General features: G+C 37.8%; 1 protein-coding gene across 6 annotated transcripts in view; it reads right to left on the reverse strand.

Annotated features, from left to right (window-relative positions):
* Nucleotides 1-17,097, reverse strand: part of LOC145539140 (uncharacterized) — a 526,738-nt gene that overhangs the window by 328,541 nt on the left and 181,100 nt on the right. The window contains exon 4 of one of the 6 annotated variants that reach the window (XM_081572668.1): nucleotides 11,414-11,600. The exons of the other annotated variants lie outside the window; for them this stretch is intronic. Within the exon in view, the coding sequence (XP_081428794.1) occupies nucleotides 11,414-11,445 (32 nt within the window). The 5' untranslated portion in view covers nucleotides 11,446-11,600. The remainder of the gene's footprint in view (nucleotides 1-11,413; nucleotides 11,601-17,097) is intronic. 6 annotated transcript variants of the gene reach the window in all.

A 17,097-nucleotide genomic window follows, 5' to 3' on the forward strand; every position in this document is an offset into this window, starting at 1 on the left:
GGGTACTCAGCAGAGACCTAGATAACTAATAAGTCAAGGTCAGTGGTCCCAAAGAAAGCCCCTTTATGTTTCTCCTTACAAGAATAAGGCTGCTGAAAAAAAGCAAAGTAGATTTCACAAAATGTGAAATGAAAAACATATTGTATGCATTCAAAATGAATGATTTGAATATAAAGAAAATCCCTTTCTCCCTTAGTTCACTCTTCCCCCACCATGAAGGCATGAAACTTTAGAAGGAGTCAAGAGGGCTGTTAGACATGAGAAAGTTTTCAGCTATTCCAAATCATTATCCATATGTGGATTTTAAAAACCATTACTCCTATGAGATTGCTTGTAATGTCTAAGGCTCCATGGGGTATTCTTTGGTCTTATATCCTGTATTCCTCCTTTGTCTGGATGTTATAAAGCAGTACAGAAACTCCATAGTTCACTCTGAATGAATACCTTTATTTGCTTGGGAATATGATCTTCATCTCAGAAGGACTAGATGTTAACATTTGATACAAAGGTCACCACTGCTCTACTGCTTACAAATTACTATTTTTAATAGCCCTTCTGCTTTACTCTTTACCCCCACCATCCATAGATGCCCAGCATGAAAAGAAGATCTATTCTTCTGGCAGGTTGCATATAAAACACTAGAGTTTTTGTTGAAATGAAAATCATTTTCAACAAGGCTTCTCAGTTCAGCTAATAAGTATGGAAACTTCATGGACGCTCTAACTTGTTATTGCTGCTAAGTCGTTCATCTGGAAATTAATATTGTCAAATGTATTTTCAATTTATCATATCCTAGGCTATGATATTTTAGACTAAAATTTCCTGTCCATCAGAGTATGTGGCCAGTTTTCAGGTATGAACTGAGAATCTCTAATGTAAATCAGTAAGACGTGATGGCCACATAGAAAAAAAAACAAGATTCCTGCTCTGTCTTATCTAGTAAGTCTCTAGGAGATGTTAACACTCTCATAAAAAATAACAACAATAAATAAATAATTATTTTTAAAACTGCATCTAGACTGGCCCCTAGTTTTGCCCAGTCAAAGACCTGTAGAAGCCAAGTTGCCCAGGAGACAAGAGCACCCTCCATCTCACTGACTATCTACTATCGTCTCCAGGAAATATTTGCCATGTAGCAATGTGGCCCTTCACTGCCAATTCTTCTGGCTTTTCCAAAATGTCACATCAGGTCTCATATGTGAAATTCACCAATTTAGAAGTGTTGGCCAGTAACTCGACTAAAAAAATGCTATGAACTGAACCAAAGCATGTGCAGGTCAGATGTGGCTGGCAAGCCATAAATCTACAAACCCTAGTCTAGATTAGTCACTTCAACCTTGCCTATTACCAGCATCACTCAGTTATCTGCGGTTTCTGCATTTAACATTCATCCCTCAATCTGCCTGCATCCCCCTTCCACTGACTTACTGAGTGTGATGGGCTCTTCATCACCTCAATTCCCAGAAGATGTCCCTTAACCTATGGAAATGCACCTCTGCAAGTGCATGATCATGATGCAAAGACAAGAAATAAGCCCTGATATACATCTGTATATACCGAAGGATACAATTGTGTGATGATGAAATACATAGACACATTACTGAAACAAGATATACCAAAATGCCTCCACTATATACCTCTGGGTAGTGAGAGAATGGGTACATTTTAAAAAATAAATCTCTGAATTTTGGACAATAAATATACATTATATATATAAACATTGAAAGTTTTCAGAGTATACTTCTGGAGGTAAGGAGTGAGAAGGTATGGGAAGAAAGAAATTAAGAGAAATTATATTTTTTCAAAACATGATTGACAAGACTGGTCATGCCTTTTCAAATACAATTTGTCCTGGTTCAACGCATGAGACAGGGTGCTCAAGGCTGGTGCACTGGGATGACCCAGAGGGATGGGGAGGGACATAGGAGGGAGGTTCAGGATGGGGAACACATGTAAACCCATGGCTGATTCATGTCAATGTATGGCAAAAACCACTACAATATTGTAAAGTAATTAGACTCCAATTAAAATAAATAAATTAAAAAAAAACTTATCTCACCCAATTTTTTAGAGTTAAATATTGTAAGAATAAAACCTATTTTATTTACCAACAAATAAATGCCCAATTAAGTTTGCTGCTGGTTTTGTTTGTTTGTTTGTTTAAGGTATTACACATCAGTTGCTTGAGATAAAAACTACTCCTGGTGAAGAAAGTGTGAAGATCACTGAAATGACAGCAAAGGATTGAGATTACATAAACTTAGTTGATGGGCTTCTTGGGTGGTGCTAGTGGTAAAGAATCCACCTGCCAATGTGGGAGATGCCGGAGACGCTGGTTCAGTCCTTGGGTCAGGAAGATCCCCTGGAGGAGAGCATGGCAATCCACTTCAGTATTCTTGCCTGGAGAATCCCATGGACAGAGAAGCCTGGCGGGCTACAATCCATGGGGTCACAAGGACTCAGACATGACTGAAGTGACTTAGCATGCACACAGTTGACAAAACAGAAACAGCATTTGAGTGCAACTCTAATTTTGAAAGAAGTTCTACTATGGATAAAATGCTATCAAACGGCCTTGCACACTACAGAAAAATCATTCCTAAAAGGGAGAGCCAATCAATGAGGCAAACTTCATTGTTGTCTGATTATAAGAAATTGCCACAGCCACTCTAATCTTCGGCAACACCACCCTGATCAACATCCATCAACATCCAGGCAGGACCCTCCACCAGAAAACATTATGACTCGCTGAGGGCTCAGCTGATATTAGCCTGTTTTAGCAATAAAGTATTTTTGCTTATGGTATATACCTTATGTTTTTAGACATAATGCTATCACAAGCTTAATGACTACAGAAGAGTGTACACATAACTTATATAGGCACTGGGAAATCTAAAAATTTGTGTGACTCTCTTTGCTGTGATATTTGCTTTATTGCAATGGTCTGGAACCAAACCCGCAAAATCTCATGCCTGTGTTTTACAGTGTCCTACCAACAAAATTTTGACTAAATGGAAGTAGTGAAAAGCTGTGATGGTGAAAATAGCATTTATAAGCCATAAACAAGTTATAGTAGGGGCTCACATTTCCAGAAAAATAATAATGGTGACTTCAACTAAGCTGAATTTCCTAATTTCCAAGACGGTAAAAGACCCTGATGCTGGGAAAGATTGAAGTCAGGAGGAGAAGGGGATAACAGAGGACAAGATGGTTGGATGGCATTACCGACTCAACGGATGTAAGTTTGAGAAAGCTCTGGGAGATGGTGAAGGACAGAAAAGCCTGGAGAGCTGCAGTCCATGGGGTCGCAAAGAGTCGGACATGACTGAGTGACTCAACAACAACAACAACAAGATGATAAATAGTTTCTAGGAAGAAATTGCTGAACTTCCAGTCTCCAAGTTACTTTCTTTTCTAAATCTTTTTTTGGAATGTATAGATGTCAAGAACCCAAAAGCATGTGGATCACTTTCCTTTTGTTCCAATCATACCCTGCTTCTCAGCTGTTCTCATCCCCCTTTCAGCTTTTCTCTGCGCTCCGCATATTCTCCCTCACCCCCAACCTTCCACCACCTCCCATCCTTCCCTTTTTCTCCCCATCTTACCAACCCCACCAACTGTCTCTCTGAGAAATTTCCTTGAGGTTTGTTCCAGGTCGCTCAGAAAATCAGATCAGAATCAAGGGGAAAAGATCCGGTTCCATAACCCTGGGGCCAATTGCTGTCTGAGTGCATGTTATAATTTGAAGCGTGACTGGTGCATGAGTAACAACCTAAATTACTAATGTACCATATTGAGAGTTTCATAATTTCAGCTGGATTGTCTTGAAAGGGATTTTTCAGCTCTTTGACACTTTTTCTTACTCTCATTTTGTCTTTTCTTCTCCCTTTTCAATTTATTGTTTTTAGATACTTGATATCAAGTGATTTAAATTAAACTTAATTTCTGGTGACAGAGCATTTTCAATTTTTTAAAATGAAAAGGTCCCTAGGTAAATGCCGGTCCCTTCTCTCCTCCTAGCCACCCACACAAATCTATTCATACAGCACAAAGCTGTAGTAATAGATTATGATATGGGATGCAAAGATGTGAGGGGTTTTTCCAAATAGAACTTCCCTTTATTACTTTTTAGGACTCTTTAAATAGTCCAAGTATGTGTCATTAAATTAGTCTTTAAAGTACCTCTTTAAATGACTAACCGTTCTCATTTCAACTGTTATGACATAAAACTTAAATGCAATTATACACAAAGAAATTGCTTCCTTCTTTTGTACCTGATAATGACAAGGTCATAAGCTGTCCTAAATCTATATTCTTTGCTTATCCATCTGTGATATAGTTTATTGGTGGTATTAAGTGCTATTTAATGAAACAGCTTATAATATTAAGAAATTGTTCTATTCTCTAGAAGTAAAATCATAGTAATTCAGGGCTTTATCCAAAAGCTTTGGAAAAGTAAAGGTTCCAACTTGGTTGTACTATGTGAATTAATTGTGTAGTTTATCTATAAATTTCACCCCTACACATCACTCTCCACATTTCTGGATTATCAAAACAGAGCCTCAAAGCACAGCTTTGCCTTTCTGAGAGGAGGTCTTAATTATGAGTACTAGATGTTAGGGGTTTAGTTTGTCCCCATATTTATTCCCTTATATAACACATGGAATCTGTTTATGTTTTGCTCAAGTTAGAAAGAAAAGGTCATGAAGAAGTAGGCTGTTATAAGCAAGTCAATGGGGGCTGAAGACTGGGAATCACTAATTAAATGGCAATTCCTAAAACATACCAAATAATTTAATAGAAAAAGTGAGGCAGAAAGAGGTAAAGATGAGGGAAAGAGATAGGGAGTTTAGGATCAACATGTACACACTGCTTTATTTAAATGGATAACCAACAAGGTCCTATTGTATAGCCTAGGGAACCCTGCTCAATGTTATGTGGCAGCCTGGATGAGAGGGGAGTCTGGGGGAGAATGGATACGTGTATACGTGTGGCCGACTCCCTTTGCCGTCTGCTTGAAACTACCACAACATGCTTCATCGACTATATTCTAATAAGAAATAAAAAGTTTAAAAAGTAATAAAATAATTTTTAAAAGTGAGGCAGAGTCAAGTGTTTTGAAAATTAGGATTTCTGGGTTTTTACTTTTTCTCCCTGGAACTGGAAATGACCTTGTAGATAGTCTAGTGGAGAGCCTTCACTTTGTACTGACTGAAATCTGACGGCAAAGTGAGTCCCTTGCAACCCCAAGCTAGTTCATCACCAGAATCCAGGCTCCAGAAAGGCTCTTTCTTTCCTCTGTGACCTTCCCCTGAAGCTGGGGCTGAGATAATGTTGTAACATTCTTCAGTATGTACTAGTTGGACTTGAAAATACGTTCAATATGGCTTTAAAACTTGGCCCTTTTGCATCATAGTTGGGAAAATGAACAGCAGGAAGGTGATAATTGTCTTTAGGATAGCTTTTAATTGAAGGAAAAGTGATATTAATGTGAATAAATATTCAATGTCAAGATGTTTCTGAAAATGTGTGTGATAAGTGTTCAAAACAAGTAAGAAATACTCAGATCAATGTTAATATCTATGTTGGTTTATGACCAGCCAAATGTGAATTCTTTCCTCAAATACACAGGTGAATTGGCTGTTGATTATTATTTGACAGGACACATTTTACCTGCAGCAAAATTCAGCATTTTACTGGCCGTAGCATTATTTGAAAGCTAATCAATATTTTTGCTAAAACTGCAGGCACTAGAGGATAATCATATGCAACGCTGCTGGATAGAAAATATAAAATCAGATTTACATGTTTCTGGCTCCCTTGAAAATGCTAGTAGGGTTAAAATTATCAGGTAAGATTTGTTATTGAATCAGGAAGTTCTGGATTAGCTGTCAGGGCATGGGAGTTTCAGCAGACATTGATTACTCTTCTGATAATATTTTCCACATTTAATGAGATGGTCAATGTAAGATTAGGTAAAGAGTGCCTGAAAACTGTATTTTGGCTCAGAAAGACAGAAAAAGGTGAAAAATCTAATAATAGAAAACCATTCAAAAGACTAAGATTTGGCTTTTACTCAATTCAATGAATGAGAACTTGAATTAACTCCCATACTAACACAGAGATTCTAAATTATCACTGTATCAGCAGACTTTCAGAACAAGAAAAGAAGTTTATGTGGAATTATATTGAAAGAGCATCCATTTGCTTTGAGATAATTACTCACCTTTGGTCACATACTTTGGACCTGAAATTCACAGGTTCAGGAAACTAGAATTACATCATCATCATTTCCAAAATGCTTATTCAGTAACTTAAATATATAGAATACTTGATTGTAAATGCTTCTAAGAGCTTAAAAATTATATCATTTCCCTTATAAAATGTTTTAAAGCTTTTCTCTTACAAATAGAAAGAAATTATGATCACATTTCTCAAAGATGACAAAGACAGGAAGCCAACATACTAGCATGAAAGATTAATTACTGAATCATGTTCTCCTACTGCCTGCATTTTTTAAATGTTGATATTCATGTTGCATCTATCATATATCATCTAGACTCAATCCACAATTCACTTCTTTAAACTGTTAATAATAAACTAAAGCATTTATTTACATAATGGTTGATTTACATCTTAAATCTAATTCCCAGTCCAATTCTTTACTATAAAACCAAGCACTGAAATCAACAGCCTTAGCCTTTCCTTGCTCAGATATCAAGACTGGCTTTAATATAAGACAGCTTACCATTGTAGCCTATGATAACGTGCCTTATAAATATGCCTTGTTAACTGATTAATGAAATGCTTATAATTACAAATTGTAAATTAGATCAAGGCAGATGGATAGATAAGCGAATCTATTTAAAAGATACTTCCTATTGCATTAAACTCAGCCTTATTTAGGGCTTGGATAATAATAAGTTTTCAGGTAATTTGGAGTGATTTTCTGCCCTGAGCACTGATCACGCTCTCAATCAGCTTTAGTGACTGAAGTAAGCATTGTTCTCCACTCCTACCCTCAGCACATTAACTCAAAATTGATTTTTTTTTTTTTTTACCTATTTTTCTAGAATGCTGCAGTCAGCAGGTGATCACTTCAGGAGGAAAACCAATGTCTTCATTCCAGTTCTTTGTATTTTCCAGGCTCCTAACAATGATGGCTGTGATTTTATGTGGCATACAAATTCACTATGGATATTAGTTGGGTCTCATCAGTTTTCCTCCCTCCTTACCTCCTAATAATCCCCTTGAAACTTCAGCCCTCAGCCATTTATTCAACAAAAAAGTAATAAGTGCTGGCTGCACAAAACTAGGACATGACATTTAGGAGGAAAGAAAGGTCTACATGGAAAGCAGATAAACAGATGATTTAGTTGAATGAAATGTAAAGCATTCTGAATGGTAGTTTGAACTAAGAGAGAGATTCCTTGAGTGGGGAAAGGAGAAGTCGTTTGAATTTGTTTGAAAAATTGAATGAAGTTTTGTCAAGTTTCTCAGAATGACACAGCATTTCAGGCAAAAGGAAATGTTTCAACAAATAACATGGAGTTTCATTCCCCTTTCTTAAAACATAACATAAGTCAAATTATTGTATCACTATGTCCTTTCTAAAAATTGTGAAAAAACAGTCCTGAATGTTCATTGGAAGGACTGATGTTGAAGCTGAAACTTCAATACTTTGGCCATCTGATGCGAAGAGCTGACTCATTTGAAAAGACCCTGATGCTGGGAAAGATTGAAGGGAGGAAGAGAAGGGGACAACAGAGGATGAGATGGTTGGATGGCATCACTGACTCAATGGACAGGAGTTTGAGTAAACTCTGGGAGTTGGTGATGGATAGGGAGGCCTGGAATGCTGCAGTTCACGGGGTCGCAAAGAGTCGGACATGACTGAGTGACTGAACTGAACTGAATTAACAATCACTCACAGATGAGATCTTTGTGATTAAAAAAGAATGAAAGTCAGGAAAACAAAAGAGAGATACAGCTGATAGAAAAGAAATGGTCTTCCTGGAACAAATCAAGTGGATAAAACAAAGCATTTTGGCTTTGAAATTGTATGCCTCTATCTGCCAATGAGATTAAGTTCTAAAATTCGTCCTAAAGAAGGAGATGGATCCAGGTCAATGTGTGGCTATATACTTATGGGCCTACTGTGAACTTTTTGTGAGAGTATAGCGTTTTTCATAACAGATCTTGCCATTCTTGAGATTTGCCTACCATATTTATTTAAGATCATAAAATATTTCTGGAAAGTGGAAAGGATGATAGAAAGTTTCATTGAATTGATAGAGTTTCCTCTAGAATAAATTCAAAACTTAGTTCCAAATGATAATGGGAAAAAATTATCTTGAATAAAGACTGGAATTTGAGTGTGGGCCTCTTCATGCTCTTGTTTTGAGTCTTTGAATCAAGTACTAATTATATTTATTTTAAAGAAAGGAATGGGTAAACAAAAAGGTCCTACTATATAACACAGGAAACTGTGTTCAACATCCCGTGATAAACCATCATGGAACAGAATATCAAAAGGAATCCCTTTGCTATATAACAGAAATTCACACATTATAAATCAACTGTACTTCAATAAAATAAAATTTTTTTAAAAGGAAATAATTATACCTGTCATGCTCAGTCAGTTGGTCAACAGTCAAAGTATTATGCACAACTCAGTGCTAACTGAGCCTTGTCTTGTAATGGATAAGTTGTGATGCCTATACATAGTCTGATAAAAGAAGTGCCTAATACCCTACAAGTGGCTATAGCTCTCAAATATTCACCAACAACTAGCCTGATAATCCAGTGCATCATACCCTACCATGCTTTCTACCTGTCTTCAGTAACCATTTATCCCTTGATTCAAACTTTGGCACAGGCACCTCTGTCCTCAAAGATTAAACAGACATATTTCTCCATTTCTGCACTTACTAATCAACTCATCCTCTGGCCATGCACCCAACACCAAGGAAGGGATTATCATTCCATCTTACTCTAGACCACATCCCAGCTGGGGCAGTAGAGACTTAACTGCTATGGGAAGGACATAAAATGTGTAACGGGAACTGCAGGTCTTATAATGATCATGAACAGGTGCCCATTTTCTAATGGGTAACATATGAAGAAACGATCATAGTTTATTGACTGGAGTGTTTTAAAAGTATATACTAGGAAAAAAAGAAAATGAACTAATCATAGATGAAGATCTGAGAGGGAGGATAGGCTTTGGGATTCAAGGACAAGGAAAATAGTGTCAAAGAAGCAGGGAGAACAAAAATGGAGTGTCTGGGAAGCTGTATGCATTCTTCTGATAAGGACCTCAGAGCTAATTTTTTTCCAAGCAATTATCAATAATTTAGAAAATAAAGTGGGCTATATGAGTGAGAGCACTAAAATTGCTATGAAGAACTACAGTAGCAGCTGAAAAGACTGGAAGATGGAAGAGATTGTCGACAAGATGAAAGATGACAAACGACTTTCTTTCAGAGCCCTACTAAGATCAAAAATCTAAAGAGTGCTCACAGCTTTGTGATTTTTTTTCCAGCATTACTTGTCAATAATAGAATCAAAGACAATGACAAGGGACAGGCACAATAAAGTCAAAGGACAGATTTAATAGAGGATCATGACAGAGATGAGTGAAAATATGAGAAGTAAAGACAGACAGCAGTTTCTAGTCTCAAATTAGGTGACTATAGACACAGCTTATAAAATCTAAAGCCCTATGCAGATGGGAGGTATAGTTATTATCAATTGAAATATTGTACAGATGTTCCCTTAAACCTCTTGGAAAATGATGATCAATAACAAGACAAGGAAAGGACACACATAGGCTATGTGCTTTCATTTCAACTCACCAAATACTAAGTATCTAGAATTAAGACCTGAAACTTGCCCTGGAGAAGATTTCTGTCAGCTGTGACAGAAATATGTGATTAGAAAATTTGAAAATAATATGCTAAGAGCTACATTAAAGATGGAGAGAGGCACTTAGCCCTATATTCCTTGAGGAAATGATGCTGAGGAAGCTTGGAAATATAAGTAGAATTTAGTCAAAAAGCTATGAGGTCATTTCTGTACTGCATGGAAAGGTCTAGAGCCTTTAGCTAAATTAGCACATTGAAAAAAAAAAAGTTTTCACTAGAATATTTGTATTATCTGTAAAATCATGAAGCACTTATAAAAAGAAATACATTGAATTACTATTCAGGATATCTTTGCTTCCCCACTGCTTCCCACTATGTGCATGCTCAGTCACTTCAGTCAAGTCTAACTCTTCGTGACCCTATGAACTGCAGCCCAGCAGGCTCCTCTGTCCAAGGGATTCTCCAGGCAAGAATACTGGAGTGGGTTGCCATGCCCTCCTCCAGGGAATCTTCCTGTCTCAGAGATCGAACCCGCATCTCTTATGTCTCCTGCATTGGCAAACGGGTTCTTTTCCTCTAGCGCCAGCTGGAAAGACCCCTTCCCACTATGGAATAGTATATTTATTTCACTGTCACATTGATTTTAGAATTGGCCATATGATTAACATTGCCCTATAGGTCATTAGAAGACGTGATGCAAGCAAAGACTTGAAATGTGCTTGCCTGAAATCTACATGCTCTCTTGCACCTCTGTCCATGCAATGAGAAGATTGTGCCCTAACTTTCCCACTGCTCCAAGGGAATGAGTAACATGTGGAGGAGCACTATCCATCCAACTTATCATCCTGAGTTTAGAATCAAACTCAGCCTGATCCAGCCTAGATCATTTATCCCAAGCTGGCTTGTAGGCATATGAGTGAATTTAAATGATTCTTATTTTAAACTTGCGAACTTTAAAATGGATATTATGTAGCAAGAGCTGGCTAGACATTGTTAGATGTTGCTGTCTCTGTGTTGAAATGTTTTTCAATATCTTATTTTTGCTTCACATTCTTTACAAATTTGTCCTTTTTTTAAATAAAGATAATTTTTAAAAAATAAATCATATAAGAAAACTATATCATTTATGATGGTGAGTCTCGCTCAAAAGATACATTGTTATGACGTGAGTTATAATGTCTGGTATCTTTCTGATTAAATGATTTTTGGTCATTAACTTTATCTTGCAGGCTGTTTTAGGCTGCAGTCCTCTCATTCTCCATTGTATTAAAGGGCCTACATGTAGTAAAATAAAAACTTTTGAGGATCCTAATATATTTCTTCTCAACGACTGCTCTGGTTACTCACTCAGGAAAAGACACAGCCCAGATAGGAAAGAGAAAAAACAAATTTCACATACAGGGAGATTTGATTGAATAAAATTAGACAGTTCTCTGTAAGTTCCCAGTACAATGCCTGGTGCATAATAACAGATTACCAAGAAATATTTGATTCATGTTCACAACCCTCCTAGGATTTCCATTTGGCCATTTTTCAGAAAGGCTTGCCTGAGGATTTTCAACTTCCTGCTCATTGGCATTTCAGTGGTGGCCCAGGTTAATCATGCTGTCTCTTCCAGGAACCAGTTTAGAGAACACAAGTCAGGAAGGTTTTGGTCTTTTGAATTTTCCTGAAGTTTTCAGTGTCTGTTTTGACATTTCATCCTCTGATTTGCTGTGATCTGTCATTTGAATGCTGCAGGGAATAAGTGAGAGACATTAAACATCTGCACACTTTGGGGAACTTTTCACAGCCCAGTTGTTGGACTCTGCAGGAAGTCAGTGAGGATTCAGTGCAAGACAACAGGCAGGCATTTTAATTTGAGTAATATTAACACTCACAAACTGTCACATTTGTGGAAATCGTTGGCAGCATGTAAGCTCTGAAACAAAGGAACGAAAGGCCAAATAACCAGAGTTTGGAATTTCCAGGATGTCCTTGATGGCTGGCAGCTGACGCAGTAGACAAGCAACTTCATGTGGATTCAGGAGGAATGAGACCAGGACTGAAAGAGCCATCTAGGGGAATCCCCAGTACATCCCCCAGCTCTCTCTAAAGCACATTTACTCACGTATCCTATTAAAAGACATTTCTACGAAGAGGCTTCTGTGTTCTGATCCTGGGCTGTCAGCCAGCAATGTTTCTTTATTGAGAAAAGGACAGTACAGAGACACAGGAAGATATAATAAATCTATGGCATAGTCCTTAACTTCAGGGACTCTTGATGAAACTACTTATACACACACAGGAACCTACATTAAAACAATAACCAAAATCCACACAGGGAGATAACATGTAAGTTAATTAATACAGAGCTCAATATAGCTCAAAATTCATTTTTGAATGCTACAGAAATAAAGTTATCAAGAACATCAAGCCAGGCTAAATGAATAACTCTGTAAGAAAGTAATTTTGAGATGAGTTAGGACAGAGATGAAAGATAAAGATTGGTGGACAAAATGGGAAAATGCACAGATAAGAAATGCATCTTCAGTATTAACTGCACATCTAGAAGTGCTCAGACAAAATTATATGAAATAAAGACAAAAAACTTAAAAAAGCTTAAAGGACATGAAATCAACCTGTGCAACCTCACAATTTGTTGACATAATTTCAAGTCTTTGTAGTAGCCTTGTGGGTACAGATCTGGTAATATCTCTGCCCTCTCTCATCCCTCTGCCTACCACCACTCCTGAAATCAAAGACTCATGCACAGTTTCAGAGGCAAGAACTACGTGGCAACAGAATTGAAAGTCTCCCAAATTATACAGGAGCTTCCCAGGTGGCACAGTGGTAAAGAATCTGCCTGCCAATGCTGGAGACACAGAAGATGCGAGTTTGATCACTGGGTTGGGAAGATCTCCTGGAGGGCATGGCAACCCACTTCCAGTGTTCTTGCCTGGAGAATCCCATGGACAGAGGAGCCTGGTGGGCTATGGTCCATGGGGTCAGTCCATGGGGTACTGTTCATGGGGTCAGACACAACTGAGCACATACACACAGAGTTATGTGGAGGAAGTGGGGCATGGTGGGTGTCAAAATGACAGTAGCTGGTACTCTAAGACTATGGAGGCACCTATTTACAACTCTCTTGTTCCATTATTATAGTTCACTGGTGAGCTCATTGAGAAAAGCAAGCTCATGTCTACTAACTAGGATATGGATGAACTGAAAATGTAAAATGATTTTCCCTTAATACCCCCCAAATTCCTCCTCTCAAGACCACACCATGAAAATCAGCCTCATCCACATTCATGGTAACTAAGAAAGTGAAGTGGGTCTGCAGAGCAGACAAATGAAATTAGTGTAAAACTTGTTCCTGAGCTCATCCGGAAGTGCTAAAAAGTTGTGGATAGACTTCTGGTAAATCATTTCCGTATCTCCAGTTTATCTACATCAAAATATCAGTGATTATTTTTTAAAATTTCTTCTTATTTTTCAACTGGCCTCCAGAATTTTTATCTCTGCCTCTCAGCCAGAAAAAAGTCAGTGGACAATACTTAAATGAATTTCACTTAAATGAGAGGAATCATTAAAAGAATCGCTCCATAATGCTGACTCACTAATACATATCAAAGAGTGAGTTATCTAAAATTTAGATGTATCTTTCTTTTCTTTTGTTTTATTATTAATTTTATTATCTTCTTTATGGCTGGGCTTCTTTAATACTAGCATTAGTTTACACTTATTAAAAGCAGATGCTTATACTTTCAACATTCTCCAACTGAACACATGAAGCAGCAAAGTCGATAAGTATGTTTTTAGATGAAAAAATGCAAGCGGAGGCAAAACAGTCTTGGAAAACTGAAATGACTTTTTTACAGCCTAATGTTGAAAATTGATGAAACTTCTATATCTGAAAAAATAGCACCAACCTCTAACATTTCAGAGTAATATAGATTCATACTCCAAAAGTATTTCTAGACAATTGTTTCAGGAAATACAAATAGCAAGGTGAGAAAGACAGCAGTGGCAGTAGCAGGCAGAGAACTCATTATTCAAGAAATTTTACAACAGTGGATACTGCTTAAAAGCTTCCCAGGTGCTTAGTGGTAAAGAATCCACCTGCTAATGCAGGAGATGCAAGAGATATGGGTTGGATCCCTGAGTCAGGAAGATCTTCTGGAGAAGTTAATGGCAAACCACTCCAGTGTTCTTGCCTGGGAAAGTTCATGAACAGAGGAACCTGCTGGGCTACAGTCCATGGGTCACAGAGTCAGACATGAGTTAGTGACTAAGCAACAGCAACATACTGCTTAAAATATGACCACAAAGTAATGGTAGTAAGAAGTACACCCAGTAGGAAAGGAGATAGAGAGTCCCTTGGAGAGCAAAGAGATCAAACCAGTCAATCCTAAAGGAAATCAATTCTGAATATTCATTGGAAGGACTGATGCTAAAGCTGAAGCTCCAATACTTCGGCCACCTGGTACAAAGGACTGACTCATTGGAAAAGACCCTAATGCTGAGAAAGATTGAAGGTAGGAGGAGAAGGGGCTGACAGAGGACAAGATAGTTTGATGGCATCACCAACTTGATGGACGTGAGTTTGAGTAAACTCCAGGAGATGGTGAAGGACAGGGATGTCTGGCATGCTGCAGTCTATGGGGTCGCAAAGAGTCAGACACAACTGAGTGACTAAACAAGAACAATGGAAGAATGGGATAAAGTCAGGAAAAATGAGTGAAGAAGTGAAATAATGAAAAGGTAACAGTAAAGGTGTCTAGAGTGGTTCTCCTGGGCAGATGCTCATCACCCCCCAGGACGGTCTTCCTGTAGGTATCTCAGCTCCCTTGCATATCGCTGCTGCAATTAGAAATGTCAAGCCTCCCACTGAGGATAACACTCTCCTGCTTTGAGCTCTTGCAGAGTTGGTTATTGGGCAGAAATGATACTCCTCATCCAGCAACCCCATGATCCCATATATCTTGTTGTTGTTATTCAGTCGCTCAGTCATGTCCAACTCTTTGCGACCACATGGACTGCAGCATGCCAGGCTTCCCTGTCCTTCACTATTTCCAGAGTTTGCTCAAAGTCATGTCCATATACTCTACAATGGAGTTCATGGGGCCACAAAGAGTTGGACACGACTGAGTGACTGAACTGAACTGATACTCTACAAGCCCTTATTTTTTATTCAGCTTTATATAAAATTTATGCTTGAGTCCAGGCAGCTTTTGTGTATTTCCTTTTCCTTCCTTTTTCCCTTTGCTCTCAATTTTTGTACTCATTCTACTCTCTACACTTTGGATTCTACCCATTTCCCTTCTGAAGAATTATTCTGTTTTGCACAGATGGAAAGCTTGCTCTAGTTTGTCAAAGAAATATGGAAAATAGCAGTCAGATTTTCTCTCTGGCCCTTAATTTAAATCCCTGAGTAAAAAAAAAAATGATCCCTCCAGCTCATTGTGTATACAAGCCCATGGGAGAGAATGATGGACAGGTTAGTGTTACCTGTCTATTTCAGATCCCATCTGCATTGGCTTGGAGGCCAGGGAGGCTGGTGTATCTGGGCTTGGGTATGTGTGTTCACGGAGTGTTCTGTCTCTGCACAGGGATGCTATTAAGTGGAAATTCTAACTGTGGGCTCTCACTTAGTTTCAATTGTGGGCTATTAGTGCTGTTGCCCATAACTCAAAACTTTGCCTTTTAGGTTTCTGTGCTTTGGTACAGGGTGTCTGTCGGCTCTCTATATGTAGCAACTTTTTAGTCAGTAGACAAGCTCTTTCCTTCTTAATCAATTTGCCACATCTAGGTGATGATTAATAAACAAATTTAGTTCTGTCTATGAAGTATCATATTCAGAATAATATTGAATTTCCATAATTCAAGAAGATATACATATTATTTCTAGAGATAATAAATTTTGGCTGGATATAAAACAGCCATCAACCTTAGTCTTGAAAAATTCTGATTTGGTGCCAACCATCTTATAGTATTGTGCCTGTTTTAATCAGGCCAAGCAATGAGACAAATATATAACCTCTCACTTGATTTTTTCTTATTTTTCTGTGAAGACCAAATGCCTTCCAGTGAAAACTGAGCATTACAAAATGATCAATACATATTATTATTTCAAAAAAAATGTACTTGGAAGCATCCTGTGCATCTTTCCTTCAAGTAAAACATTTTCACCTCTCTTAATGATTCTTCTATAGGTTGTCTGCTTTCATAATAAATAGGTGTTTGCCTGAACTTATTTGTCAAAGCAAGCTTTTCCCACAAACACTTTGAGAAATCCAAAATAAATTATTTTGTGATAAGTTATTTTATGATTTGCAACATCTTCACTTTTTTTTTACCAAATAAGTTATCTCAGCATAATTATAGAAATTCTACTTAAACTTTCTGTTTTACATTGTTCTAAATGTTTGAATCAATAATATGTTAGTGGCTCAGACGGTAAAGCATCTGCCTACAATGCAGGAGACCTGGGTTCAATCCCTGGGTCGGGAAGATCTCCTGGAGAAGGAAATGGCACCCCACTCCAGGATTCTTGCCTGGAAAATCCCATGGACGGTGGAACCTGGTAGGCTACAGTCCATGGGGTCGCAAAGAGTCGGACACGACTGAGCGACTTCACTTTCACTCCCTCTTATCAAACCCTACTTTCCTTCATAGCTATTAAATTTATATCAAAGCCAAATTTTACATTTTGAAGTCAGCTTTTAATTTAATCTCGTTAAGCCACACCCTATTTTTAGAGGAAATACCTTTTTTTCTCTAAAAGTGGTGGGCTATTTCTGCAGGCTTGATGGATCCTGAGGAATCTGAGGATTCAAAATTTCTAAGTGCACCAAGCAATTGTTCTCATCTGATACCTTTTTATTCCATTCTTTGCCAATCAGGGCCCTAGTCTTGTCCTGGCAAATCTAACTAGTCAAGAGCTTAATTGAGCTATGCTAGCCTCCTGAGCCTAGTTCTCCAGTTTTTTCTACCGTAAAGCCGCTAGAGATAAGAATCTCATTGCGTGTTTCCAAGCTGGCCCTTTGGTTATCACTTTTAGCCTTTTATTGATGGTTAGCATTCTTCAGTCTTTCATTTTCTCTTTCCAAAATCATCAGTTGGCTGGAAGTACTATTCAATATCATTGCTCTTATAATCACTATTTCACACATGTATTGGGTTGGCAAACGAGTTCATCATTAAAATGTTACAGAAAAGCCCAAGTGAATTTTTCAGCCAACCCAAT

Source organism: Giraffa tippelskirchi, chromosome 2 (genome assembly GCF_054371585.1).
Source record: "Giraffa tippelskirchi isolate mGirTip1 chromosome 2, T2T-mGirTip1v1.2.pri, whole genome shotgun sequence".
Taxonomy (NCBI): domain Eukaryota; kingdom Metazoa; phylum Chordata; class Mammalia; order Artiodactyla; family Giraffidae; genus Giraffa; species Giraffa tippelskirchi.